Source organism: Poromitra crassiceps (assembly GCF_964638095.1).
Source record: "Poromitra crassiceps genome assembly, chromosome: 8".
Taxonomy (NCBI): domain Eukaryota; kingdom Metazoa; phylum Chordata; class Actinopteri; order Beryciformes; family Melamphaidae; genus Poromitra; species Poromitra crassiceps.
Window position 1 is genome coordinate 41,420,129 of NC_139629.1, and position 27,952 is coordinate 41,448,080.

Consider the following 27,952-nt stretch of genomic DNA (forward strand, 5'->3'; position numbering starts at 1 on the left):
TATAAGCTTAGTACAACCAGTTCCCATCGTTACTTAGGTCGGCACACACACACACACACAAACAGCAAAGAATAATGTAAAAAATAAAATAATGAAAGGCTACAATAATGATACATCTATACGAGGTCCTGCTTCTGGTTCGTCTCCATCTGATGAAGTTACAATCAATTCATTCTCACAATTGTCTAAGGAAACTAAACTAAGACTAGGAACGGCTCCATGCCACCAAATCAACTGCCAGGTCACACTGGAGCACACAGCACGCGCATTGAAGCAGGCTTGTGTTTGGTCACAGGTTAACATGGCGCACACTGGAGCACAGACAGCCGCTCAGTGAAGCGGGCTTGGGTTTGGAAGGCCGTGGATTCAAATCCAGACTGATGTTGAACATCCGAGCGGGAAAAGTAACCTAGAAAGTAACTAAGACTACGGTTGTGCTGGGCAGTCTCCCGTTTGAATTTGTCTAACAATGATAAGCGGGGTGTTTCTGGAAAAAGTCAATGCTCCACAGATAAATAAAGGTTAACAATGCCCAGATGTTGTGTTCTCCTTGCCCTCATAAAACACAGTTAACAGGAAGATGAATCTGAGCAGCATTACATTCAGCAAGGAACTGAGACACTGACAACTTCCTATTCTTGCTGACTTAGCCTTGATTTACATGGAAATACATCCTTGGTTTTATAGCTGTAACCATATACAAAGATGCAGATCTGACCTGTGATTCCAAGGCTGCGATGCAATGGTACATCAGATATGGACAGATTGGATCTGGGTCACAGTGGGTACATCAGATCTAGCAATTGCTTCGCGGCTTTAGGGAAAGCATTCCGCTAAACGTTGCTGGGACACCAACAGTTAACTCCCTCTCAGTTTCCACCTGACCGACAGAGAGCCTCATCACTTTTCAGCAACTAAAAACATACAAGCTTGCCGACAGACATTCCCAGCAGATTTTATGTCAAAGATGAATTGAAATAAAAGCAAAAGTGACAAAAACTTACACATTAAAAAGAAGAAGTAGAAATTAAAACTAGAAGTGTTACTTTCTCAGGTCTAGCTAATTATCAGTGCACATAAGAGTACTATGGCATCGAGAGAGGGGAGCAGGTAGCTTATAGGGCAGGTACAGCTGCTAATTTACAGAGGCCTTATTCCAGTGTATTAACATAGAAAAAATATTGTAAAAACACAATAAGAACTTGAAAATCCCCCTGACATAATGTACTTTGTGGGATGTAAAAGCGGAATGCAAAGTACAAAATTTACATTTTCATGAAGTACCTCTGTGTACCTACAATACTTTACCACGGGTTAAAACACTGCAATAGAAGCGAGTGAACTGTTGCTACCCAGCTGTACTTCTCCCTCACAGGTTGGTTGACCTCCACTTTAGGAAGATGTTACCCAGAAACAACTGGCGGCTCGTCCCGTCTGATGCACACCAGCGCCTTGTATTTGAAGAGCTGCAACACTGTCTGCTTCTGGGCATTTCCTTTTCAAGCCTGCTGTGACGTTAGTAATTCCATTATTATCTATACCAGCTACCTTTGTACAAATGATATTAGCTGGTAAAATAGCAAACATGGCTGGTGAATGTTGTGATGCACCAGTCACTGAGGCCTACAGTATAGTGTTAGGAGACATTGGGGAACTCTTTTAAATACAGGACTCTGCTACACACCAACCGCCCTCATCAGGAGCTAAGGGTTGTATACTGGACAAGACCAAGACCTCCTCAACTCCAGCTATCGTTCATCTTGGGGATTCCCTCTCCTTCCTCCTTCTTCCCTGTTTTGTGTATGTGGCCGCTGACGTGCGGCTTCGGTCGGAGGGGCTCTGCGCGGCGCCCCCCCCCTGCGGGCATGGGCGAGGCCGTCACACGGCGGCACAGCATCGGTTCTGGAAGAGCTGCTCGATGACCGAGGAGTCGGCCAGCGTGGAGACGTCGCCCAGGTCCCGCTCGTTACGGGCGATCTTACGGAGCACCCGCCGCATTATCTTACCTGGAGAGAGGGAAAGAGTGAGAATATAGAAATGAGGTTACATTTTGAAATGTCCAATTCAGGTGTCTCGCTGCCTCAGATTTCGTCTGCCCAGCGTGGTGGGTGATTCTTACTGATTTTTCCAAAGACAGATTTTACCGGCATATTTGGTGCTTAGCGGGAGGAAATTTCAAACCCTGAATGCAGAGCAACTTACAGAGTGCAGCAGTACAATGAGCTTCAGATGACCAACAAGCCAAGAGAAATACATCAGTCAGTGATATAACCAATCGCTGATTATTCACGTTACCGGATCTGGTCTTGGGGAGTCCCGGTGCATTCTGGATGTAGTCTGGTGTAGCGATGGCGCCGATCTTCTCCCTCACTGTTAACGGCACATACACACACACCATGTCACACACCCATTTCCAAGACAATAGCCCTGTTTGAAACCGGTCCCTATTACAGAAATGGTGGACTATATATAGTGTCCGAATTCTTAACTGTTAATTTGATTCATTATATAGTCCACTATACGATACCCACAATGCACTGCGATTTATAGTGAACAGCGAATGTACCCTACATTTTCTCCTGCTGTCCTTGCGTCCACATGCCTGTGCTGAATGTTGGTCGAGTGGTTAACGTTATATGCCAGTATTATCTGACACAGCCTACATACAACCCTAATTTCATTCACTGGATCAAAATAATGCCAAACTGCGCTATTTTTACGAGATGTCATCTCCCTTCCGCTCCTTTGACTACTAACGTTACAGCCAATGATCCACTCCCACAAACACATGCTGCTGTGTTTACATCCGGGCATGAGGAGGGGGCTACCGTAGTGGCTGGTAGCTGCATAAAGACGCAACAGTTACCACCGGCATTGTTTATTATTATGATCATTTAATTATTAGTTTAACCGACTAGCATTTTGGTGCCGACTAGCGAGGGTAGCAGACGTTTCAACGTTTAACTGACTAGTCGCCTGCATCCCTAGTTTCAATGGCGTTAGCGTTAGTGTGCCATGATGGGTCTGAACACCGTTTCAGAGGCTTCTACCCTGACTGAATATGGGTGGAGCTTAACTCTGGACCCACCTTGTTTTTTGAGTTGGGCCTCCAGGGTGCGGTTGTACGTCACTCCATCAGTGAGCGTGACGAAGCAGTACAGGCTTTCTCCTTTGACTGGGTGAGGCCTGCCCACCACTGCAGCCTCCACCACCGCCTCGTGCTCCACCAGAGCCGACTCCACCTCCGCTGTGCTCAACAAGTGACCTGGAAGTGGGGGAAAATGGAGGAATAGTCAAAAACCCAAGTCGAGACTCGTGCCCTCGTGGAGATTGATCGTCCCAAGTTGTATGGAGAGAACAGAGAAGCATCTTTATAGTTTGAGATGGGCTGAGTTCATTTTCCCAGCTGATTTCCCCCATCTGTACTGTAGACTAAAACACTGGTTGGATGTGATGCGTTGGTATCACAATGAATCTTGAAATTTTACCCATTTGTTTTAAAAATCAGCAAAGTCTCCATCCAAGGCTGGATGGAGGTTGGCTATCAAGTAAACTTCCAGTATCTTTACCTGTTCCTTGTCCTCGGACATGGACAGAAGGATGCAGACTGAGACATGAACATGTCGTAAAGCACACAGTTTAATCATAATTTAGCTTGTGTTCACACTGACCAATAAGAAGTCTTACCCGAGACGTTCAGCATGTCGTCTATCCTCCCTGTGATCCAATAGTAGCCGTCCTTGTCTCTACGGCAACCTACGTGGTAAACAAAGTCATCACGTTGAAAAATACTTTGATTCAAGTAAAGAAATACTGAAAACCAAAAAACTGGCAAAATAAACCCCATGCCTGGCAGCCAGCCAAACAAGTAAAATCACAAAACTAACAAATGGGAGTTTTACAAAAGCTCATGTGTGCAGCTCGCTAGGTGTGCATTCTTCCAATTTAAGTTAAGGAAAAGCTTTAAACATATTCTTGTATATGGAAACAAGAACGACTCCTACCATCTCCCGTGACGTAGTATCCGGGGAATTGCTTGAAGTAGGTGGTTTCAAACCTCTGGTGGTTCCCATACACGGTCCTCATCACGCCGGGCCATGGCTGTTTGAACACCTGCAAGAGACAGATGACGAAAAAGGATCAACGGACAAGGAGATGAGTAACTTCTCTTTCCACTGGTCAAATGGCATAAGACCCACTTGCTATATATATATATATATATATATATATATATATATATATATACACACACACACACTTCTGAGGAAAGAGTTGCACTACTATCATATGAGTATGTCATCATAATCTGTGCTGTGTCACGAGGTTCATAGAAGTACCCAGCTGTAGTGATTTTACATACAAGACTTGAAATTAATACTGATGATGTATGTACAGTACATACTCAATATTATGGTGTGGGAAATCTCCCCAATACATAATGTACTGACAACAATGCAACAACAGTTTTAATGAAGGCATTTTAGTACTATTATATATACTAGGGAGGTTTACATCAAATACCTACATAGTAATATTGCATACTTCCATATGTAAATGAGGTGAAGTAACTCCCTGCATATGTAAATGTAAAGCTGCATAAATGAGGTGAAGTAAAGCTGATTGCTTCCTCACCAGATATCCTTCACTTGGCCCCTCCAGCTCCTCTCCTGACTCGTTCAAGATGGCCGGCACCACTCCAAAGAACGGGAACGTCTGGAGGGTTTGGAGGACGATAAGTGGCAAACAGTTGATTCATTTTTTGCATTAAAGAATTCAAAATATATTTTAATGAGAAGTGTTATGTGTGACATTCGGATTTAGGGATTTCCCCAGAAAAATGAGGAACAGTTGTAATTTAACTAAGTGTTAACTTCCTTGAACTTAACAGAATGAGTGAATGTATTCAAGAGTGTTTGACCCAATTTCATATAGGTTGTCTTGGGTTTTGACCGCCCACCAACAGTTTAGAAATGTATCTAAATCTGTATCAAATAACAACATAACAATAAGATACATTTATTATTGTCATTTCTGCTTTATTGGTGAGTCCCAGCTGAGAGAGACCTGAAAGAAAGTGCAGAGAGCATTGTTGCCAGATTGGGCAGTTTTTCTGCCAATTGGGCTGTTTTGGGTTGCCATGTGTTCCCCCCGAATGGGCTTGGGCGGGTGGATTGTTTCCATAGACCTGCAGGTGTTTGGGCGCTCTTGTGTGTGTTTTGGCTGTGTTTGAACAGTCTTTTGGCTGGAAACTAGTCAGCTGTATCTGGCAACACTGGCAGAGAGGCGATGACGTGCAGCAAAAAGGTCTGGGCCAGATTCAAACCCATGCCGCTACAATTAATGGTACATTCTACCGGTTGAGACACCGGGGCGCCCTATTCACCTTATGTTCAGACGCAGCAGTGGGCCAAATTCTTCCGGGTCGTGTTAACACTTCCGGCGGTCACGGCGCGAAATACAAATGAACGTCATGAAGAAGAGAGTTTGTAGCGGACAGTGCAGGGGGTAAAACAGCCTACTACTTTGAGCTCGGTACACAGCCAGCAAGCGGAGTATCCACTGTTAGCCAGGTCAGATAACGTTATCGTCGACGATGACGAGCACTTTCTTGTAAAACATACCTGGACTCCAACAAAGAAAGCTTCAGATGGTTTTCTCTCCTCCGAGCTCAGCGCGAGCCATTTACGTCTATAAGACGCGCAAACGTTAATGTAATTCCCTGGAATGCGAGAATTAACGAGCCAGTTACATGGCATTGCATTCTTAGACATTGCCGTTTGCTTTTATTTGGTATGTTACATACAATTGGCTAAATTATTAGTTAATTCAGAGTTAGATGATATTGGAGCAGCCAGCCATTTTATTTATTTATTTTTTAGCCGGAAGTCGTCACACGACCACACAACCGGGTCAAATGGGCGTGGCTACATAAGGTGAATAGAGCAGGGGGTCCTTGATGGGGTTCCAGGGGGACCCCAGCAAAAAAGGGTAATCATTTATTAGAATGCCAACCATAAGTAACATACTAACAGAATCTATGACTATTTTGGTCATGGGTTGTTCATACACATTCTGTAATAAAAGATCTAAGTGTGACGACTCTCACACTTTAACCCATGAGTGCACAGGCCCAGATGCACCCAATCAATGACCCCAACACCAGCCTCCTGCAAAACAGGGCCAGTAGAGTGGAAGGGTCGTCACAAAAGCAAAAAATATCAAATGGAGGTCCGTGTGGTCTAATTTGTGTCAGTTTAGGGGTCCTTGACGTGAACAAGTTTGAGAACCACTGCCTAGAGTACCGCAGGAATGAGTGCGGAAGACCTGAATGTTAGCACTTCCGGTTCCTCGTCTAAAAGTCAATTGCGATTTTTGCATGGCGATTTTGGTTAAATGCTTGAAATAAGGTTGGTGTTTAACAAAAGTCTATAAAACAGCGAACTTTGAGGACCACTTTTATGATATTCTAATCGTAAATGCGTTTTTTTTTTTTATCACAATTTTCAGAAAACGCTTCAAAGGTCAGAAAAGTGGTCGTCATTTGTGAAGGTTATCTTGCTGAACATGAAGTTTGCTGCTTCATAAAGGTTTGTTAACCACCAACCTTATTTCATGCATTTAACCAAAATCCCCATACCAAAATCCCAAGTGACTTTGACGCAAAAGAAAAACTGGCGAGCTCAATTCTAGCTCAATGGGAGGAGCATCAACACTGTCGGTCAAAATCCTCTGCGAAATTCTGTTATTTATTCCTCGATCAACACGTAATTCTTCTAGATGAGCACACTCACAGCAGATCCAGGTTTCATGGGTGTGGCGGCGGGCAGAGGAGTCAACACATGTCCACCCTGAAGACAAGACAACAAGCAGTGGGGAAACGTAGGTGAGTACAACAGAAAGTGAAAAGCAGCAAAGATGGAGGCAGTCTGCAGTAAACACAGGGTACGCATACGCTAAGTTCTCAACATACACAAGATCTCCGCATGCATATTACACACAGCAACCTGCTTCGCTGAGCCTGTCTGAGGCTATAAACCGCTTGTCCACAGGGGGGCGACAAAGCCGGTGGCCCTGTTGCCTGAACAAGGCATTTCAAAATAATGACTATAGAGGAGGGATTGGGGACTTGAGTCACACACCTGAACATCAGATTTGATTAGATTTGTTCCAGCAAACGACTGAATTTAAATTCTGTTTTCTCAATTTGTATGGAATGATTGAATTTATTCAAGTTGAAACTGATTACCCTCATGATGCTCCGAACAAGTTTGTATCCCATTAAAACCATATTGGATTGAAAATACCTAGTTAGTTTTCTTTAAGATATGGAGAGTGAAAAAGGCGAATGATACCAGGGCTGACAGAAAACCAGTCAAAATCGTACACTTAAGTGCCCTATTTTGGGATCAAAAGGGTGACTGTCACCTAAAGGTGACTAGTTTGCATCACTGAATATTAAATTGATACTGGACTCTTGATTTGTTCCGACTGTTCTACATTTAGACTTGACATTAATAACTTTGTGAAATTGGTAATCTACACTCTCTCTCTCACACACACACACACACACACACACCTTGAAACCGTTTACAGTACACACACATGCCTGCAGATCTGCACACACACAAACCACACACACACACACACACACACACACACACACACACACACAGTGTATATATATTGAGATGTCAGCGTAAAGATGGGTGGATGGTAAACATAACTGACAGTTTCTGTCTGCCAGAATGTGTCGACAATGGGACATCTCTTCTCTCCCACCACGGCGTAGTACCACTGCCAGGCCTCAGGGTTGATGGGCTCTCCCACTGTCCCCAACACCTTCAGAGAATCTCGCTTATACCTGGGGGGAGAGAGAGCAGGGGGGGGAGAGAGAGCAGGGGGGGGGGGGGGAGAGAGCAGGGGGGGAGAGAGAGCAGGGGGGAGAGAGAGCAGGGGGGGAGAGAGAGCAGGGGGGAGAGAGAGCAGGGGGGGAGAGAGAGCAGGGGGGGAGAGAGAGCAGCGGGGGAGAGAGAGCAGGGGGGAGAGAGAGCAGGGGGAGAGAGAGCAGGGGGGGGGGAGAGAGAGCAGCGGGGGAGAGAGAGCAGGGGGGGAGAGAGAGAGAGTAGGAGAGAGAGAGAGGGGGGGGGGTAGAAAGTATAAAGCTTTCATGTGGAGCCTAGATAAATAGCAGTGGTCTTGGTCCAGCTCTGTATGGATTTGGGCTCAGATGTCTTCACACTGAACAAGCACAACAGGAGTGACTGACAGGTGGTGTAGATGTTAGTTTAGATCTGTGTGCGTGCATGTTGTCTTCATTAAGGTCAACACCAGTCTGGGCAGCCAGAGTCTCTCAGTCTGACGTCTAATAAGACTCTGGGGCAGACGGCCCATATTTCAGAGTTTCTGAGATTTCTAGTTGATTAAATTATAAATGAGGAGTGAGAGATCTGACCTGCTTGTTTCTGGGTCAACACTCTAATAGAATAGACTGGTGAGGTCTCTAGACCATATTTCAAGCTGAAGGCCATTCGTGCATAATCTAATCCGATCACCCCCTGACGTCAGTCAAGTTCTAGTATGACGTGGTCAGTCAAAGTCTTAGTATGACGTCCGTAATGACGTCAGATATGACGTCAGTTAATTCTCATATATATAGCAAGGGTTCTACGTCACCTCTCTCTCTCTGGCCGATCATAGCAGCAGCAGCTTCACGGCAGTCCATCTCCCCTGAGCCGTCCTCCGAAGCGTTGTTTTGCCCCACCCACCTCCCCAGTCCGCCACCAACGAGTCGTGACTCCTGATCCCCCACTGGGGGGGGATCTCCTAGCCTATGCAGATGCCCTCTTGCCTCAAGAGCAGCGCCACTGGCTAATGGAGTCATGCGCCGAGCAGCGCCACTGGCTAATGGAGTCATGCGCCCTCTTGCCTCAAGAGCAGCGCCACTGGCTAATGGAGTCATGCGCCAAAGTATTTGCCATGCATGCCGATTGCTAAATAAAGTTCGTTAAATCCTACCAACTGGCCTCTCATGATTGAAGTATATCTCTATGGGATTAACAGAATAAAGAAAGGATTTGTGTGTAATTAAAATAAGCTGTGGTCAGAGATAAACATGAAAAACATGAAAGAGAGAGAGAAGATGGATAGATAGTGTAGATAGTAGGGCTGTGGCGATTCACTTATCTCCCGATTCGATACTATCACGATTCTTGGGTGCCGATTCGATTTATATTGCGATTCTTAAGTATTGCGATTCTACGATTATTGCGATTCGATATTACGATTTATTGCGATTTTTGTTTATTTTTTTCTTTTCTTTTTTCAGTTTGTTTGCTTTTTTACACTAGATTAGAACATGGGAAAAGTTGAATCATACACTAGAGACTGTATATTATATATCATGAGTAGGGCTGGGCGATATAGTTAAAAACAGGGGCGGACTGGGATCATAATTCAGGCCGGGCATTAGATACCAAGCAGGCCAGGCCGATATGGGCCAACGCGCGTGAAATTTGGGCCGTTTGAAGCCAGATTTGGGCCGTTTGAAGTCCAATTTTACAATGAGATGCACCCACTTTAACCCTGAAGTGTAATTATTACTTCAGACTAACTAATAAAGTAATAAAACCACTAGTAAACCAGTAGGCGGCGCCTGGCCTGCTGTTCAGTGAGTGGCCTGACTGCAAGCACCCAAAAAAAAAAAAAAAAAAAAAAAAAAAAATTAAATTTGCGATTATCAATTCTGGAATAAAAGATCGATCCAAAAAATCGTGACATTAAAAATCGCGATACTTAGGTGAATCGATTTTTTCCCCCACCCCTAGTAGATAGAGAGAGAGAGAGAGACTCACTTCTGTACTGGGTCGCTGCCGTACTTCATCAGCATTCTGATGGCGGTGGGAGCCGTGTAGAACTTGGACACGTGGTATTTATCTACGATCTCCCACATACGGCTCACATCCGGGTAGGTAGGCAGGCCCTCAAACTGACACACATGCACGCACGCACGCACGCGCACACACACACACACACACACACACACACACACACACACACACACACACACACACACACACACACACACACACACAGAGCAAGAAGTGGGTACTGTAGGTGGCACAACAAACATGAGAACTCAACGTGGCATTAGTGAAAAGAACTCATTTCTCAAGACAGATTTTCGATTTGAATGAAAGTCTGTCGTCAGCAAGACAATCAACAGTGTGGTTGAGATGATAGAAAATGATGGCTTTTTAACTGTGATTGTTTATGAACTTTTAGAAATTGGAAATAAAATAGGCTAGGGTAAGAGTCATTGAATATTGGATATTGAATATATCTGTCATGCAAAGTAGAAAAACAAACGTATTTCCCACATTTGATCAAATTGGAAATTATCCAAAATGCCCCTGAAACATATTTCACAAGGGCAAAAAAAGAAAAGTGAATTTCCTGCCATCTGTTATCTACAGTTGAACCGGAACACTATGTTTATAGCCATCATCCTAATTGTAAGACTTTCCTTTCTATTTTAGCTAGAGGATTAGAAGTTTAAGTCACTGCTGTCTCTAAACACAAACTGGTCTCTCAGCTGTTCCCAGGCTCACTCAATTTACTATTTTACTGATTATTTGACCTCAAACTGATGCCAACAAATCATGATCTTAGTGCATGTCTAGGAAATAGACTACAATCGCCGGTGACTCAACAGCTTGAGCCGGGGACAGCTGATGTCACAGCAGTAAAAGTGAGACATTAACACTGTAAAAAGGCGGAGGTTTATGAGCTGTGGACGGCTGATAGGGCAGTAGTTTATCTCCTGTTCTGGTAGCGTGAGGTAGCGTCATATATACAAGAACAGCAGCTCAAGTTGGTCATCTCCATGCAGAGGGGGAAACGGTAGCCGAGTGTCTTTCACAAAGGAAAGGAAAAAAGCTCAAAATGTTTTTTTATCCATGTTTTTCAGTTGATCTTAGATTAATGCTACCTAACTAGTGATTGTCAGCAGCAAGCTATGCTAATTGGATGTCTCATAGAAATAAGCAGACTGGCACAAGCTCACATTGTGCACAAGCAGTAAGACTCCACTCACCAGGACGCTGGTGGCCCCGTTGGCCAGCGGGCCGTAGGTGATGTAGGAGTGACCGGTGATCCAGCCGATGTCTGCCGTGCACCAGTACACATCGTCAGGCTGGTAGTCAAACACCAGCTTGAAGGTGCTGGCAGTGTACAGCATATAGCCACTGACTGTATGAAGGACTCCCTGACGAAGAGACACAGGTGGAAGGTTAGAAGAAGGAGAGAGAGGGAGAGTTAGTGTCAGGGCTGCAAAATATTGGAAAGAACTTGCATTGCAATCCTCCAACACCCCCGTAATATATATTCGATGTGAAAAAATACAGAAAATTTCCACCAAATGACTTGAATAGCTCTATCAAGCCTTGCCCCCTTAAGAAGGTGGCCTTGTGGGTAATCATGTGGGTGACGTAGTAGGAAGTGAGTGTGTTATGTTCGCCAGTTCTCCACTGCAGAGTTGGTCCAGACTAGGGATGTCCAATATTATCGGCCCGCCGATGTTATCGGCCGATATTCGCGTAAAAATGTAATATCGGAAAATATCTGTATCGGTTTTTATGCCAATAATGACACACAACTTTAACACGACATGCACATCAAACTCTTGAGCTACTTCTGCTCTCACTCAAAATCATAATCGTTGATGTTTTGTTTTTGAGATATGAATGTTTGTTTGGAGTAGTTTTCTTATTTTGCACAGAGAATGTTTACATTTAGAAAGCCTTGATGCATTTATGCATGCATCCAGTGGGACATCACAATAAAAGTAGGCATAATGTGTAAATTCCACGACAGGAGATATGTGGTGTTGTTACCTGAAATTAGTTTGGGTGAAAAAAATCCCGCATATATCGGTATCGGTTGATATCGGAATCGGAAAGAGTTGGACAATATTGGCATATCGGATATCAGCAAAAAGCCAATATCGGATATCCCTAGTCCAGACTCAGAAGCTTGTCACTAGCTACAAGCCAGGCTAAGCTGAAATAGGCTCGCACAACACCACGATTGTTGTGCCGTGAAAGCTGGAAAGGCAACAGACGTAAATAAATACACATAAATTGGAGTAAATTACATGTTTAGAAATGGCTCTAGTCAGTGTGTGCATTCTCTACCTTTGGTTTGCCAGTTGAGCCACTGGTATACAGGATGAAGAGAGGGTCTTCAGAGTCACACCACTCTGGTTCACACTCGTCTGACACTCCGTGCAACAGAGTAAACCAACACAGGTCCACCTCTGGGTTCCATGGGACCTGGTATGGAGAACACACACACACACACACACACACACACACACACACACACACACACACACACACACACACACACACACACACACACACACACACACACACACACACGCACGCACGCACGCACGCACACACACACACACACACACACACGGACATAGAAATTAACAGACAGAGACATGAGTGAACACACAAATTCATACACACACACAAAAAACTAAACACAATAACCCAAGTTAGGAATAAAATCAGTAAAACAATAAGAGGCATCATCATAACGTACGCAAAGAAGCATTCAGAAAGTCAAAACAACAAACGGCTCTACGTTCTAAAACACAAAGCAAACGTGACAGTTAGTTTGACAAAAACATGCCTCTCAAACTAGCTAGAAGAGAACAAAACAAACAGGTGAAAAGAGTTGATCAGAGTGAGAGTGAATAAGCAATAAGAGTTAGGAAAGTTACAAACATGTAAGGTTGTTGTAACCGTTTCTGTGTGCGTCAATCAGAACTGGGTCAGTTAACCGGACGTGATTAACAGAAAACAAATCGATACATTAAGGAATAATGGAGAAAAGGTCAGAGAAATTAAGGATTAATGAGTAAACTGTGTTAAACTGTACGTGTTACAGCAATAAAACAACACTCAGCCCAATGGAAAAGGGTCAAGCTCTGTTACTACATGAAGAATCAACATGTGGACATCTGGACAATGAAAAATGTTGCACCTATAATAATAATCATGATAATGATGATTGAAGTTATTTAAGGGTAAAGTAAAATTCTCACGACACTAAAGCCCAAAATGCACAGGGAGCGAAACTTGACGTGCGTCAATTTCTGCCCCTATAGCGCACCACAAGCATCAGATCTGAAAGGTATATACACTAAGGGTGTCAAAAATAAATGATTATAAGATGCATCGCGATGCGGACGTGCACGATTCTGCATCGATTCACAAATGTCAAAATCGATTATTAAAAAACTATATATATATATATATATATAATTTTTTTTTTTCTTTTTTAAATAATCGAATAAAATATAATGGAAGTACATGCAGTTGTGTATTTGGATCATAATACAATGCAATTCCAAATGCACTTTTATTTTAAAAGTAGCCACACAGTGAGAAAAAAGAAATTGAGAAAAAATAAATCATGTATTGGGGAAAAAAGTGATGCATCGATTGAAGATGCATCGAGATGCATCGATAATCGGAATCAAATCGAATCGTAGCCCTCTGAATCGTAATCGAATCGTGAGGCCAGTGAAGTTTCACAGCCCTAATATACACCATAGAACAGAACCATCAGTATTTTGGGGAAAAGGCCACTCATTTATATGTAGGCAGGCACAATGACCGATGACAAAAAGTTGTTATACCGTAGTTTTGAGCCCCTGGCATTCAGAGGCTGTTGGAACATCCTACCTGTCTGCCGTGCAGAGGGGGAGAAAAAAAGGGCAGCGCTGCGCGAGGAAATTATGCAATCATTCGGTCCAAACTTTCACCAATCGATTCTAATCTCATCATGACATCCAGGGATAGGCTATATTTTGCTAGACGATGTGTTTCGAACATCATTCTCACTTTGTAGTCTTGCTATAGTGTAGCATATTAATGCTTGCTGTATTTAAACTGCCATGAGATTTGTTTGAGGAGCATATCGAGACAGACGGGGATGAAAATGGGCAGAGAGGGAGGGGGGAGCTCAGAGCGCTTTGGTCGCAGCTGCTGGAACCTCATTTGACGCTCCAAAATGGAAACAGGTTGGGAGTACGGGCGTCAAGGCAGTTTGACGCGCGTCAGAACGCTCTTGGTGCGTGTTCGGCCGTTTAAAACAATGGGTGGACTTCAAAACGCGAGCGTCTGACGCTCTCTGTGCGTTTGGGGCTTTACTATAGCACAAACAGTAACTGAAGCCATGCCTCAAGAGCAACTGAGCTTTGAGGATTGGATATAATCACACAACCTAGAAATGGGTCATTCATGCAGACGGGGAGTCAAATCCTAGCAAGCCGAGACAAGATAACAGAACCGGCGATTCCTCGCGACTAGTGGTGTGTGTGTAAAAGGAGAGAGCTGAACAGATACGTTAGTAAGAAAAACACACAACAGCCCTTGAAAGACAGACAGACAGCAGTTGACAGTAGTCTGTGTTACATCGTGTGCATCATTTGACAGCTGGCACGAGCACAGGTGGAAAACAAACACGCCTAGAAGACGGTCAACTCCGCTGAGGAGTGGTCGGTAGAAGAGTATACAGCCACAACACAAAGAGTGTGTTAACAGAAGACACACAAAAAGAGAGATCAGTGTTAATCAAAATTCCACCATTAATAGAATTCACATGTTATTCCAGTGATCGTAGACAGTCCAGTCAATATTTTGGAACAGGAATAACTCTCACACTGTAGTTCCATGGTTGTCCAAAATCCGGTCCTGGTTTTGATTCTTGTGCAGGTTGCAGCACAAAAGGCTTGTAAATCAGTCAATTAGTCAAATCTCAATCTTCACATTGATAACTAATAAGTCATTAGAGGTCAATTCAAAGCCCTGGACATGTATCACTTCTAATTTTTTTAATGATTAATATTTCAAATTCGCTGTAAAAAGGTGTGGATTATGTACTGCTGAATAAATTTGACAGCATTTGATTTTTGTGGTAAGGGGCGGTATGATCCAGTGTTCACATCCTCGCAAAATTACCACAGTTACAATGTCTCTAGATTTGGGAGAGTTTTTTTTCCAATATTCACAAATCTAGACTGAACTGTCAATGATTGCAGGAATAACAAGTTGCTGTTGCTGGGTAAAAACAATGACTTCTAAAGATTGTACAGCTGTTTTTTTAACAGGTTTCAAGGGCCTACAGGGCATGAAACTCAGCACCAGACTGACCGTGGAAAATGTCAACGCAGTTCAGGAAAAAAAGACACAATTGCAACTAGATGTAATCATCAATACATTTAATTCAGTTTTTACCCCGCAGCTGCAATATGCAAATTCTGCTTCAGGATGAATTTCTCCTTTGAACAAAACAAAACCAAGATGTTATGATGGGGCTTTCATAGGCAGGAGGGAAGGAAAATACCTGGGGAACAGGACGTGTTTTCTTTACTCTCCCTGTCTGTTTGTCCTGCTAGGAGGGATGGGAGGAGGAGGAGGAGGAGGAGGAGGAGGAGGAGGAGGAGGAGGAGGAGGAGGAGGAGGAGGAGGAGGAGGAGGAGGAGGAGGAGGGAGGCGTTAATGAGGGGAAATGGTGACTTTAAAAACCCCAAAGTAAAGAATGCAAAGGTAAAGGAGCGGGTTCCACAATGTCACCTGAAAGCATGACACAGGAGAGACAGCTTTTTAGGAGCTTGGCAGAGGGACTGATTATGTATGAACTGTTAAGAGGCTGAGGGACCAGTTTCACAGAAAAGGACTCAGCCTTGTACTCGCCTGACAGTCCGCTCCAAAGCAGAGACTGTAGACTGATAATACTTAGCCAACAAATCACACAGCGCTTTTGAATTGTCCTAACTATGATGACCACACAGTCAGGCTGGTTAGACAAATCAAGGCCAATCCTATTTGGGGCCACCTGCCTTTTGAAGCGTGGCTTAATACTCCATCTCGCCGCAATATAGAGGAATCTAGCCATCTCCAATAGGATTGAAATGACTGGTGAATATATGAAATCAAATCATTTTGAAACTGTGGTGGAATCCCAACTGAGCCCGTCGTGTTTTAACCGACAAACAGCAGCTTGAGGGGAGAGACAACACAGTGTGAGGGGAGAGACAAAATGTTGTGTGTTCTTTGGGAGAAAATTGAACTTAAAAGTAGGGGTGCACCGATCACGTTTTTTGCCACCGATCGCCGATCGCCTATGGGAAATATCTGCCAAACCCGATCACCGTTATTCCGGTCGATTATTTCTCCCCTTTAATAATACCAATTGGCATTGTATTTTATATCGTTGGAAAGCCTGATTAGTGATAGGGCTTTTTTTTATTAAAAAAATAAAATAAAATAAAAAATAATATAAAAAAATATCGGCAATCAGCCGAAATATCGGCAATCAGCCGATCTCATATTTGAGGTCAAAATCGGCCGATACAGATTGCTTGCCGATCGATCGGTGCACCCCTACTTAAAATAGGTAACATTTAAGGGTTACATGATGATGGGATGTTATCACAAACAGGGCAGGAACAACTAAAGTTGTATCTGCTGGTCACCATGGCGACTAGCTTCCAACATCCCATTTTGAATGTTTCTTGGAATAGGGCCAGACATACAGTAGACATAGAACATTTCAATAGTCTAATGTCACATAGAACATTGACCTAACGTTAGATGGGCTTTTGTATAAACACAGCAGGTTACCTGGCTGCTAAATGGTTTATCCTAGTGTCTTCTAGAGAGAGAGTGGCGTCAGCGCTCAGCGGAGGACCAAAATGCGAGACTCATTAGCCAATGAACAGCCAGGAATGGGTCTCGCGCTACTTTTGCATGCTAAAATAAAGCTGATAATGTACAATTTGATTCAAGGGGGGGGGGGGAAACCCTTTCAGAGTACAACACAAACTGTCTATTTTGCTGCAACTCGGCAGTGCTGCTTAATCCAGGACCTTACTTCCTGGAACTCTTGAGAGTAAAAAACTGGTCCATTGGAGTGAATGGAGATGTTGGGACTCTTCTATCTACACGGCTCTGGTTTATCCTTGTCTGCTTTGACTAATGTGGATCAATATGAAAATAGTGTTTTTGTGTCAAACGTTGTGTGCTAGTGTTTCCGAAAGGTCACGTTTCCCCCTCCGATCTACTTGGGAGCGTTTTCGCAAAGCTCCATTATCGGTGGATGGAAGGCCAAAACTGAGAAATAGATACATTTTCAAATGTATACATCTAGTTTCATTTAGCCTAGTTTAGCCATCTAGTTTCATTTAGCCTAGTTTAGCCATCTAGTTTCATTTAGCCTAGTTTAGCCACCTAGTTTCATTTAGCCTAGTTTAGCCATCTAGTTTCATTTAGCCTAGTTTAGCCATCTAGTTTCATTTAGCCTAGTTTAGCCATCTAGTTTCATTTAGCCTAGTTTAGCCATCTAGTTTCATTTAGGCTAGTTTCATTTAGCGTACCACTGTTTGGCCTACCTAGAATCATCTAGCATGGCTTTATCTTGTCTGTAAATCAGGACAGGGAGCAAGTGGCAAATCAAAGGCAGTCTACTTTAGCCTGGTGTGGCATGGTTTGACATTTGACTTGTCAATTAACACGGGAAATGATTGGAGTTTAATTTGCATGGCCCGGCCTGGTCTGGAATGGCCCAGATTGTATTTGTGGTTTGTTTACCTGCAGGTCAGGGCAGGATGGTTTGTTTACCTGCAGGTCAGGGCAGGAGCGTTTGTTTACCTGCAGGTCAGGACAGGATCGTTTGGCTGGGGGAGACTGAGAGCCCAAAGGAGTCTCTTCTGCTTCTTTCGACAAATGTTTCAGCATTATACACTTCTTCACTGGGAAACTCCTAGACACGCACAAGTGCGCACACACACACACACACACACACACACACACACACACACACACACACACACACATGCACACACACACACACACACTAGACATTAGACAGACATTTTCTTTTCAGATCAAACTTAAAGACAGTTTGTAGTGTGAAGAATTTTATCAACACCATTTTTAAATTGTGTTCCTTGTTTGTAAAACGCATCACTTCCTGTGCATCAGATGATTTTCCCAGGAAAGAGCTACAGTACCAAACACTAGAACAGACAAACTACCAAACACTAGAACAGACAAACTACCAAACACTAGAACAGACAAACTACCAAACACTAGAACAGACAGTGGAAAAGCCGTATGAACTGGATATAGGGATATACGGCCATAAGGAGTCCGAACAGATATTAATTTAAATCAAAATGTGGGGATTACTACTTTTAATACATTTCGGTAATGCAAGTGGCTCGTGCACGTGGAGAGCTTTATTCTGACTGCAGTTCCGCAGTATGTGGAGAGTGTGTGTGTGTGTGTGTGACTGTGTGTGTGCGCGCGTGCATGCGCGTGTGTGTGTGTGTGTGTGACTGTGTGTGTGTGGTGTGTGACTGTGTGCGAGTGAGTGAGTGTGTGTGCGTGCGTGCGTGTGCGTGCGTGCGTGCGTGGGGCGAGAGAGCTTACTTGTCCCTGCATTTCTGCAATGCTTCGTCAGCGATCAGCTTCAGGTTGATCAGCTTATCTCCTCGATAGAAGCCATCTGAGAGAACGACATGAAGGCAGAGATGGAGAAGAGACACAGAGAGGATGAGAGAGGCGGAGAGATGGAGTGGGAGAGAGAGAGAGAAAGGAAAGAAAAGAAACATTAAGAATGGAAGAGGATTGAGAAAGTAAAGGAGGAAGGAGAGGGAGAATGCTTGATACAATGCTTGATATTTTTCCACAGACATAAATCCCTGTTGAAGGCAGAAGGCCAAATTGCATTGGGCTTTTCAATTCAGTACGACATCAACTCACAATCAACTCTTTTGAATGGACTTTCACTGGGAGGGGAGCCACACACTATTGTGCCACTAGGTGGCTGAATGGAAAGTGCAGTGACCCGTGGACACAGCAGCACTGCATACAGTACATTTCCGTTCAGAGTCACCTATAGTTTGTATACAGTATGCCGCCCCATTTTGCATCCCTGAATCAAACATCATTGAATCAGACTAATGCTGAATCAAGCACTAAGAGGGATATCAAATGTCTTGGGAGCAAGATGGCTGCATAAGTTCTTTCCCTTCTTTACATTTTATTTTGAAGTCGGCATCTCTCTGTGCGTAGACAGACATATTCTTCAGAGCACAGTAACACCCCTAGCCAATCGGATTAGATTTCGGAGCAAACTGCTGCATACATTTGCATATTAATTTAACATTTTGACTATAAATCCTTAATACTTTTTAAGATACGTCTCTGGTTTTGACTCTGAAGGAGACACCTGTGTGTGTCGAAACGTCAGTCTTCCGTGTTTGCACCTATTAAAATTGCCGAACTTTGACCGTGCGCTCCAGATCCTTTTGTTTCACTTTTAAGATACGTTAATATTAACACCACCCACGTCTTACATGATAAGATAAGCGTGTTGACATAGAAATATCTGCAAATCAATACCTTAATGAATCATCTCATTAGCGTAACAGGTTATGTTCGGTATAACATGGTGATTATGGCAGGACATTAACTCAATCCCTGCCAGAGTTTCAAAGGGAAAGTCGCCAGCCACCGCCAGCGTTTCTGATCATTTTCACTAATCTTCCAAGACCCACAGAATATGTTCTTCTATGACTACGTAAACGGTGAATGTCCTCTACTCCTCCAGTGAATAGACTCTACACACCTGTCCTCTATGCAGTCAAACTGAATGAGACCCAGCAAACAGTCCTCCTGTAACCCTCATTACAAGGCAACTAAACACTCTGACAACATAGTCAGTCACACCGAAAAGGCTCCGCATAGACACTCTATGATCCGCTTACAGGAGCTGTGTGTGTGTGTGTGTGTGTGTGTGTGTGTGTGTGTGTGTGTGTGTGTGTGTGTGTGTGTGTGTGTGTGTGTGTGTGTGTTACAGGGGGTCTACAGAGGGTCTCCACAGTCAGGGCAGTAATCCAGTAGATTAACGGGCCATATCCCCAGACGCTGTAATCCAGCTAATAAAGACTTTTATTACTGCTCACACCTTGGCGCCTCGTCTCAGCTATGGGCTCGTCTAGCTGCTTGTTTGAACCGTTCAGGTCAAGTGAATGAATGAAATACACCTCTGCAGAATAATACAGTCGTCTACATATATTTACATTAAAAGCCTAATTTAAGATTCATCATAAAAAGCTCTGGCTGTCACTGTTGTCTGTATGTTATGTGTTGCTCTCTATATATCTATATGGAGTACTAATTTGAGTGGTAATGATTGTTGTTGAATTTTTTTCACCTTCTATTCCTTCCTCGCTTCCCATCGAACCTTTTTTACGATGTTACACTCTAATTATTTTATGCAGATTCATTAAACTGACTTTTTTTAAATCATGACGATTTTTGGATACAAATATGGATACATATCACAATGGCTCATGTATGCTCAATCACAAGTTAAATGCCAACAGGCCTTCCAGGTATTCCAGGTGTGACTCACCTGCTGTGATGAGCAGTGAACACTGTGAGTCCAGGATCCGCTCACACAGAGACTCCGCAGAGAAACCTGCAAACTGGAAACAACAACAGATCAAATCAGAGAAATATAGTCACATGTGATGACATGTTGGGGAGAAAGATACATATAGCTCAGGAGGTAGAGCGGTCGCCTGGGCATCGGAAGGTCCCCGGTTTGAGGCTGGCTCCTCCCGCTACTCCGGTAGTGTGTCGACGTGTCCTTGAGCAAGACACTGAACCCCTAACTGGTCCCGATGCGCAGTTGGCGCCCTGCATGGCTGCGGACGCCGTGAGTGTGAACGTGAGGTATTCATGTAAAAGCGCTTTGGGTAGTCGATAGACTATATAAAATGCGCTCTATAAATAGAATACATTTAACATATCAAGAGCAGTTATCCGATAAGGATATAGAAGATATGCCATATGATGATAATCTTTATTTTATGAAATAATTCTAACTCACCACTATGGAGTGCACAGCTCCGATGCGGACACAGGCCAACATGGCTACCACCAGCTCCACCACCATGGGCATGTAGATGGACAGACGGTCGCCTTTCTTCACTCCTGGAGACACAGGTTACTGAGGTTAGGGGAAGAGACAAAGATATTTCCATTGTTTTGACACTGTCATACAGTACACTAAATATACATATAATAATAATAATAATAATAATAATAATGTATGGAAAATGCCCAGTTTATGTGTGTGTGGGCTTTTTTCTTCAGTCCCCCCCCCCCATTTTCTCCCCAATTGTAATTGGCCAATTTCTCCCTGCTGCCCCTGTCGCTGCACCGCCTCTGCTGATCTTGGAGAGAGCCATAGACTAGCACCATGCTTCCTTCGACACTTGCGCAGTTGCCAACCGCTTCTATTCCCCTGACAGCGGGGCGCTCCACTGACTATGGACCCCCCTGAGCTGTGTCCTGAATAAAGTTTTGAATTGAATTGAATTGAATTGAATTGAATTGACAGGACGTAGCACGTGGGAGGATCATGCTATTCCCACCAGTTCCCTTCTGCCCCAAACAGGCGCCCCCGCCTGACCAGAAGAGGCGCTGCCCAGTCTATGTGTTTGAATGAATGAACTAAATGAACATGGGAATGAGTACTACGTACTTCCTGTGGGCGTGTTATATGGGCGTGGCCAGCAGTGAGCTGGGCTGTATCTATGGAGGTGAGGTTAACAGCAGCAGCAGAAGGAAGTCATAGTCCATTCATAAACGTGTTTATGTTTCAACACTTTTTTCTTCTTTTTAAATTGCAGACTGCCTACTTTCACCGCCTTCTTCTTCAGCACCTGTGGAGACTTTATGCAGCCTCTGGAGAGACGACAGTAGGGCTGGGCAATATGGATCAAAATATAATAAAGATAACCCTAAGAAACTGGTCATTTTCAAATATTGCATAATTTGTTTCAGATCCCATTTTGTGGGATTTTAACTAGTAGCTGCTTTATCATTATTTTAGACAAGAGAATTGTGCATCACTTATAAACTGAGTGACCTATTTTTTGTATCACCAAAAAGCGAATAAAAAGACTCGATCCTATTGAAAGATGATAAGCGATAATACTGAATTATCGCCCACCCTAGATGACAGCTCATCGAGATGATTGGCAAGTTTTTGGTTGGGAAATTGACCATCTGGGCGGGACAGGACTAAACAAAACACTTTGCTGCAACAAGGTGAAAAAGCTGCATATTGTAGCCATGAAATGACGGTTGGTTACCTGCAACAGCGGCTGGGAGAAACACAAACCACAATCTAATTCATGTACAAATGTGTGTGTAGGCTTTGAGACGTACCTTGGGACTTGAGCACATTGGCGAACTGACAGACCCTCTGCAGCAGCTCTCTGTAGGTCACTGTCATCTCATCTCCGGGCTCGTTACCTTCCCTGAAATCAACATTCAACAACAGACAAGAGCCCTCATTAACAAAACCATATTCTCTTTTGATAAGCCTCATCTCACTCCTGGCTTCTTACCAGCTGTCAGATCAACAATAGCAACATGTCTGCAAGGGACTTGCAAAACCAGGCTAGTTTTCTTCCACCTGAAACCATGTCCACGCACGCCCGCACGCACAAAGTCTCACTTCAAAAGCTTTTTTTCACTTTTACCACACAACACAACCACAGGCAATCACAAAAGAGCAGCTTCATGTTATACCGGCCAACAGACGACAAAACAAATCCTATTCCACTTTGTGTCTGCTCCGCCCTTTAGTGGAACTTTAGCCCAGTTGTGAAAGTCAAATTATCTCAACTTTCCCCTTTTCACAACTGAAAATAAGCCTGGACATTTAAAGACACACACACTAACAGTTGTTAGTGTGCAGGATCAATTTCAACATGACTGTTATCCTAACTGCTTTTTTCTCTCTCTCTGTACCATACACATTTACGGGGCCCTCTGTGTTTAGATTTATTTGTACATATTTTAACTTTATATATTTTTTGATGTTCACTTGATCGAGGTGTCCCACCTGACCAGGTCATGTGACTGAGTCAGGTGGGTATTTAAGATGGCGTTTCTCTGTTGTCAAACTGTCTGAAGAAGGGCAGGGTGCTGCCCGAAACGTTACCCACTGGTGTTGCAATAGAAAACCTTAATTGGAGCCCGTGCAGTGTGCGAACTTTCTACAATTTTCTCTACACACACACACACACACACACACACACACACACACACAAATTATATGGGTAAGCCTAGTGGACGAATAACAATGTCTCAAGAAGAGAGTAGAGACAGTAAGGTAAATGAGTTGTGACAGCGATGCCTCTATGATTAAATACAGCTACAATCTTAAGTGAGCGTCGTCTAGCCGGTGTCTCAGCATCACAGTCTACAAAGTGAAAAGCACGAGTGACAAGCGGGCCTTCCTTCTCTGCGGGTTCACTTTTCACATCAGGACACATTGAGGCCCCGAGGCGTTTGACACGAGAGAGAGCTAAAGAGACAAGGAAGGCTGGGGGGGAGGCACTGGCTCACAGAGCCACAGTGGAGTGCTGAGAGAAGAAGAGGAAAGTGGGGGAGTGAAAGACTAGAAGAAAGGAAGATGATGGGACACGGATGTGTGTGAGAGAGTGCGCTCCGGGACACACAGGAGCACAATTGCATGGGGGGAGTGCGTTTATGAAAGAAAGTGAAACAGGGAGGAAAATGGAAAGAGATGGACCAGCTATCTAGAGCTATCTAGTGTACTAATTATTATCTTTTATTCACTTAATTCCGACGCGTCGACGTTACGCAAGCCGACGCATTTACCTAGTCGATTATGTCGTAGACTAATCGACGCATCGGGGACAGCCCTAATAAGCAGATGGACAGTGTTTACCATCTCTATACGTTTTCTGCGCTGAGAAATCCCTGTTCGTCTCTGCTTGCAGAAACTCCGCCCCCCGGCAGCTGGTACGGGTCGTGCTCGTTAAGGCTCTCGATGCGATTCTCCGTGGATGCGTGTATACAGGACAAATACAAATAAACTATCTGGTGTTGGAACAGATGAACCTCGAGCAGAACATCTGCTAGTGTTCACCTCTGAGACGGAAGGACCTGGAATAAACTGCAGAGCTTTGGCTACAGGAAAAAATGAAGAGAGGTCAACACTTTCCATCTGCATATTATTGCAGACATTGTAATGATACAAAGCGGGTTGCAAATCGGCAAAAGCCTTTCTTGAAGACGCACAGGACATTTATTTCAATGGGATTGTTGAAATAAAAAGAGGGGGAGAGATGGAAACTGAGCTGATGGAAAGAAGGAGGAAAGATGAGCGAACAGAGAGAGACAAAGGAGTGAGCATGACTGTAGCTCCATTCACACCATCTGAAGCCTCTGTTGGGATTCAACCCTATTGTTCCACTGAGGCACCCCCCCCCCCACATAGCATCGAGCCACAGCTAATGGACCAACCAGAGACAGAGGGGGGAGGGTGACTACCTCAGTGGCCCCTCAAAACACACACACACACACACACACACACAAACACACACTAACCAGTAGAAGGCCACTTTGTCGCCTAGTTTCCGGTCATGGACGTTGCGGTCCAGGAGGTTGTAGCAGATGTTGGTGGAGGCTCCCTCCATGCACTTGATGAAGATGTCTCCTTTGGTCACGTCAAAGTTGTAGTCGAGGAACTGGCCCGTGTGCTTGGTCTTCCAGAAGAAGTCTTTGGCGATGTCACCCCAGAACTCTGGAAGAGAGGAAGGGACCCGATAAACGTCTTTTTCTTGTTGTGAAATAATGAATAGATTCGCAGACACCAGGCTTCTTCTAGTAACTGATCAATCAAAAAAAAAGGTCTGAAAGTGGTCAACGAAAATGATCTTTTGCTGTCAGAATTTGATTTTGCCTTTTTACATTTGCAAAGCAGGGCTCGCAAACGGACTAGGTTCGGATCTACTATGACAAAAAGTAGGTAGGGACACGCACATCCAAAAATAGGCCACACTGGGCCTGGGTGCTGGATCAATAAAGTACTTACAGTGAAAAAGAAACAATCCGCACACCGAGGAGCTCCCGTTTAGGTTTTTTTTATTTTCAATACAGCGTGACGTTTCGGGCCACAATCTACTATGATCTACTATGACCCTGTGATCCCACTATCTGCGAGTAATACACCAAACAAGTCACTGAAGTCCACTCTTTTCCTATAGATCAAACAAGTCAGTGAAGTCCACTCTTTTCCTATAGATCAAACAAGTCAGTGAAGTCCACTCTTTTCCTATAGATCAAACAAGTCAGTGAAGTCCACTTGTTTCCTATAGTAGATCTGAAGTCCACTCGTTTCCTATAGATCTGAGTGGGCAGAGAAACTGAACTGATGTGTGGAAGCTCAACAAGCCTGCCTCCCAAGAAAAAAGACAGGGCAGATTTTTGGGCCATCAGCGGTTGTCAACAGTCAATCAGACTTCTGTGCTTCCTCGCTTCCCCTACTGACATTTCATTTTGATCTGCCTGGCAACAAGCATAGAATGGACGAGAAGTTGATTACAGCTATTCACAGCTTCTCAGTTCTCTACAGCTTTTATTTGAAAAACGTCAATAATTGTCTCGTAAACAATGCTTGGAGAAATTGGTTGCATCCAAGTTCACCGCTTGCAAGCTTGACTCAGTAACTGAAAGATAAGTCTGAACACAACAAAAACACAACATCCAAACAGGCCTATAACTTGTATACTGCTGAACCCCAAGGCTAAATATACATGCAGCATGTGTGAAATAGCCTTGCTTCCTGCGGTGCTACAGTATAGCCGTCTGTGTACGTTGTTGCCATTGCAATGTAGTGGGGGGGGGGGGGGGGGGGCTCATGAGATGAATCAGCATCAAACAACAGAGTCTTTATCAACAGAGGCACAGAACAATTACAACAGTGTCAGAGATGCCCTTTATATATCCAACATACAATGCTCTCAACATGCTTTTTTCCTCTCCCGCAGTTCTTTCCGGGCCCTCCCTCATGTCCCCCCCTCTCTCAAGTTGAAGGGATGAAATGATATATGCACATCACACAGGTGCAAGGCTAGACTAGCAGCAAAAGCTGTATAAACGAAGAGAAGGTAGAGCCTGCACACTTAGTCCATGCCACATAGTCTAATGAAAAAGGACAACGTTCCGATCCTACATTGGATCTTCGTCAATGTCAGAAGTCAGCTAGATTTAGCTAGACATTAGGGCTATACAAATAAACTTGACTTGACCCGAGGAAATGCCAGTTGCTAACTACCTTCTGTTTAAGCCACAACCAAAATAAACACATACATACATTATGTTTTTGCAATTTTATTCATGCATTTGTAGTCTAACTAATATGACCATTCTCTTTTGGTGGATACCTTTTCTCCCTGTTCCTGCTATGTTTGCATTTCTTTGTGTACATATTTACATTGCCTAATTTGTTTCAATTTTCATTTTAGAGAATTGGTCTTTGTTTTTTAATGTCATTTAGACTAACATTACTTCATCACAATATTACTCTATTGAAAGACGATAAAGCCATTGGCTAAGAAGCCACTGCCTACTGAGATCTATAGCCCCATAACGTGACGCTGCTACTGTACTCCGAGATATTCTCGTACAGCAGTCAGCGTCACACAGCGTTCGAATCCACAATAGGTGGAAAACGCTGTTAAAAAAGCTCTCCTACCCGTATCCGACCTCCGATTGCAGATACGAAGATACGATAGTCCGCCTAGTGAAGCCAGTAATTTAGCCGGCACTGTTAAAATGATACTGCTTGCGAGAAACAACCGTTTAGAAGCAGTCTTTGCACAGCCTGCGCTGAATTTACAGCAGGGTGTGTTTGATCTCACTATCATGGTGCACCGCTTGCATGCGGATGTCAGTGATCAACGCAAATCCAGCGCACCTGGGAAGCAAAACATGTCATGAAATACTCAAACTCCCAAGCTTCCTGTCGGCACTGGGAACCTTCTCCTGTCCTCAATACGCAACAGGCTGTGCAAAGACTGCTTCGAAATGGTTGTTTCACGCAAGCAGTATCATTTTAACAGCGCCGGCTAAATTACTGGCTTCACTAGGCGGACTATCATATCTTCGGATCTGCAATCGGAGGTCGGATACGGGTAGGAGAGCTTTCTTAACAGCGTTTTCCACCAATTGAGGATTTGAACGCTGTGTGACGCTGACTGCTGTACGAGAATATCTCGGAGTACAGTAGCAGCGTCACGTTATGGGGCTAACTGGACTACTGACACTGTTGCCTGCAGGCAGCTTCCTCATGCCAGAGAAACTTGTTTGATTGCATAACTCATTCATTACACATCTACTACTATCTGCTCTTTTTCAAACAAATGATCGGGCTATTTTGTAAATAACTGTTACATCTGCAGAGCATATGTATGATAAACAGCCAGAAACACACAGCCTAGAACGTTTAGTTAAGGCATGTCGCGCCCAAAGGCCTGACTGGGTGGCATTGCTATTTCATAACACTTGCTTCCTGGAAACCATTTCACAAGCAGCAACACAATTCCAATGCGGATATTCCGGCTGGTACACGGATGTGGATTTTGTGCAGCTAACGCTATTAAAGTAGTTTGTGTTTAGATGCGACAGGTGTATAACAGTGATGGCTTAATGTTACTCTTGCAGGTCTCGTCCAGATTCACTCGAGTTTTTAAGTCATTTGAATTGACTGATTTGACAGACTTACCATCGGGGTTCTCTATGGATTTCACATAGAGCTCTTTGTATTTCTCAAAGTTTGGGATATGAGCCTCCTTCTTCATGTCTCCCGCTCCATGGAAAACGTCTTCCTTCGGTACCTTGTCGGGAATCATTTTTGAAACGTTTGCTTGAGTTATTACTGACTTAGTATTTGTAGTACCGCAACGTAAGAGGCGTGAGTGATACGTGAAGTAAGAAGACTATTGGACGTGCGTCGTTAGATAGCAATCTAATCGACT

At 43.8% G+C, this 27,952-nt stretch overlaps 1 protein-coding gene across 3 annotated transcripts; it reads right to left on the minus strand.

The window, feature by feature from the left end:
- On the minus strand, positions 1 to 27,910 carry LOC310781381 (acetyl-coenzyme A synthetase, cytoplasmic-like). Of its 3 annotated transcripts, none has more exons than XM_083641998.1 (19): positions 27,700 to 27,910; positions 24,522 to 24,717; positions 22,326 to 22,417; positions 20,980 to 21,083; positions 20,500 to 20,572; positions 18,510 to 18,585; positions 17,727 to 17,838; positions 15,421 to 15,465; positions 12,192 to 12,329; positions 11,093 to 11,263; positions 9,852 to 9,985; positions 7,729 to 7,861; positions 6,792 to 6,848; positions 4,633 to 4,713; positions 4,005 to 4,113; positions 3,688 to 3,756; positions 3,089 to 3,265; positions 2,296 to 2,370; positions 1 to 2,006 (listed from the first exon to the last, which is right to left on the minus strand). In XM_083641998.1, exons 1-19 carry the CDS (start codon positions 27,824 to 27,826, stop codon positions 1,879 to 1,881), a joined length of 2,097 nt encoding a protein of 698 aa, XP_083498124.1. In that variant the 5' UTR covers positions 27,827 to 27,910; the 3' UTR covers positions 1 to 1,878. The 3 variants fall into 3 exon arrangements, with proteins under 3 accessions (XP_083498124.1, XP_083498123.1, XP_083498125.1); XM_083641997.1 differs by having other exon boundaries at positions 15,421 to 15,468; XM_083641999.1 differs by lacking the exon at positions 15,421 to 15,465.
- Between the last annotated feature and the right edge of the window lie 42 nt (positions 27,911 to 27,952).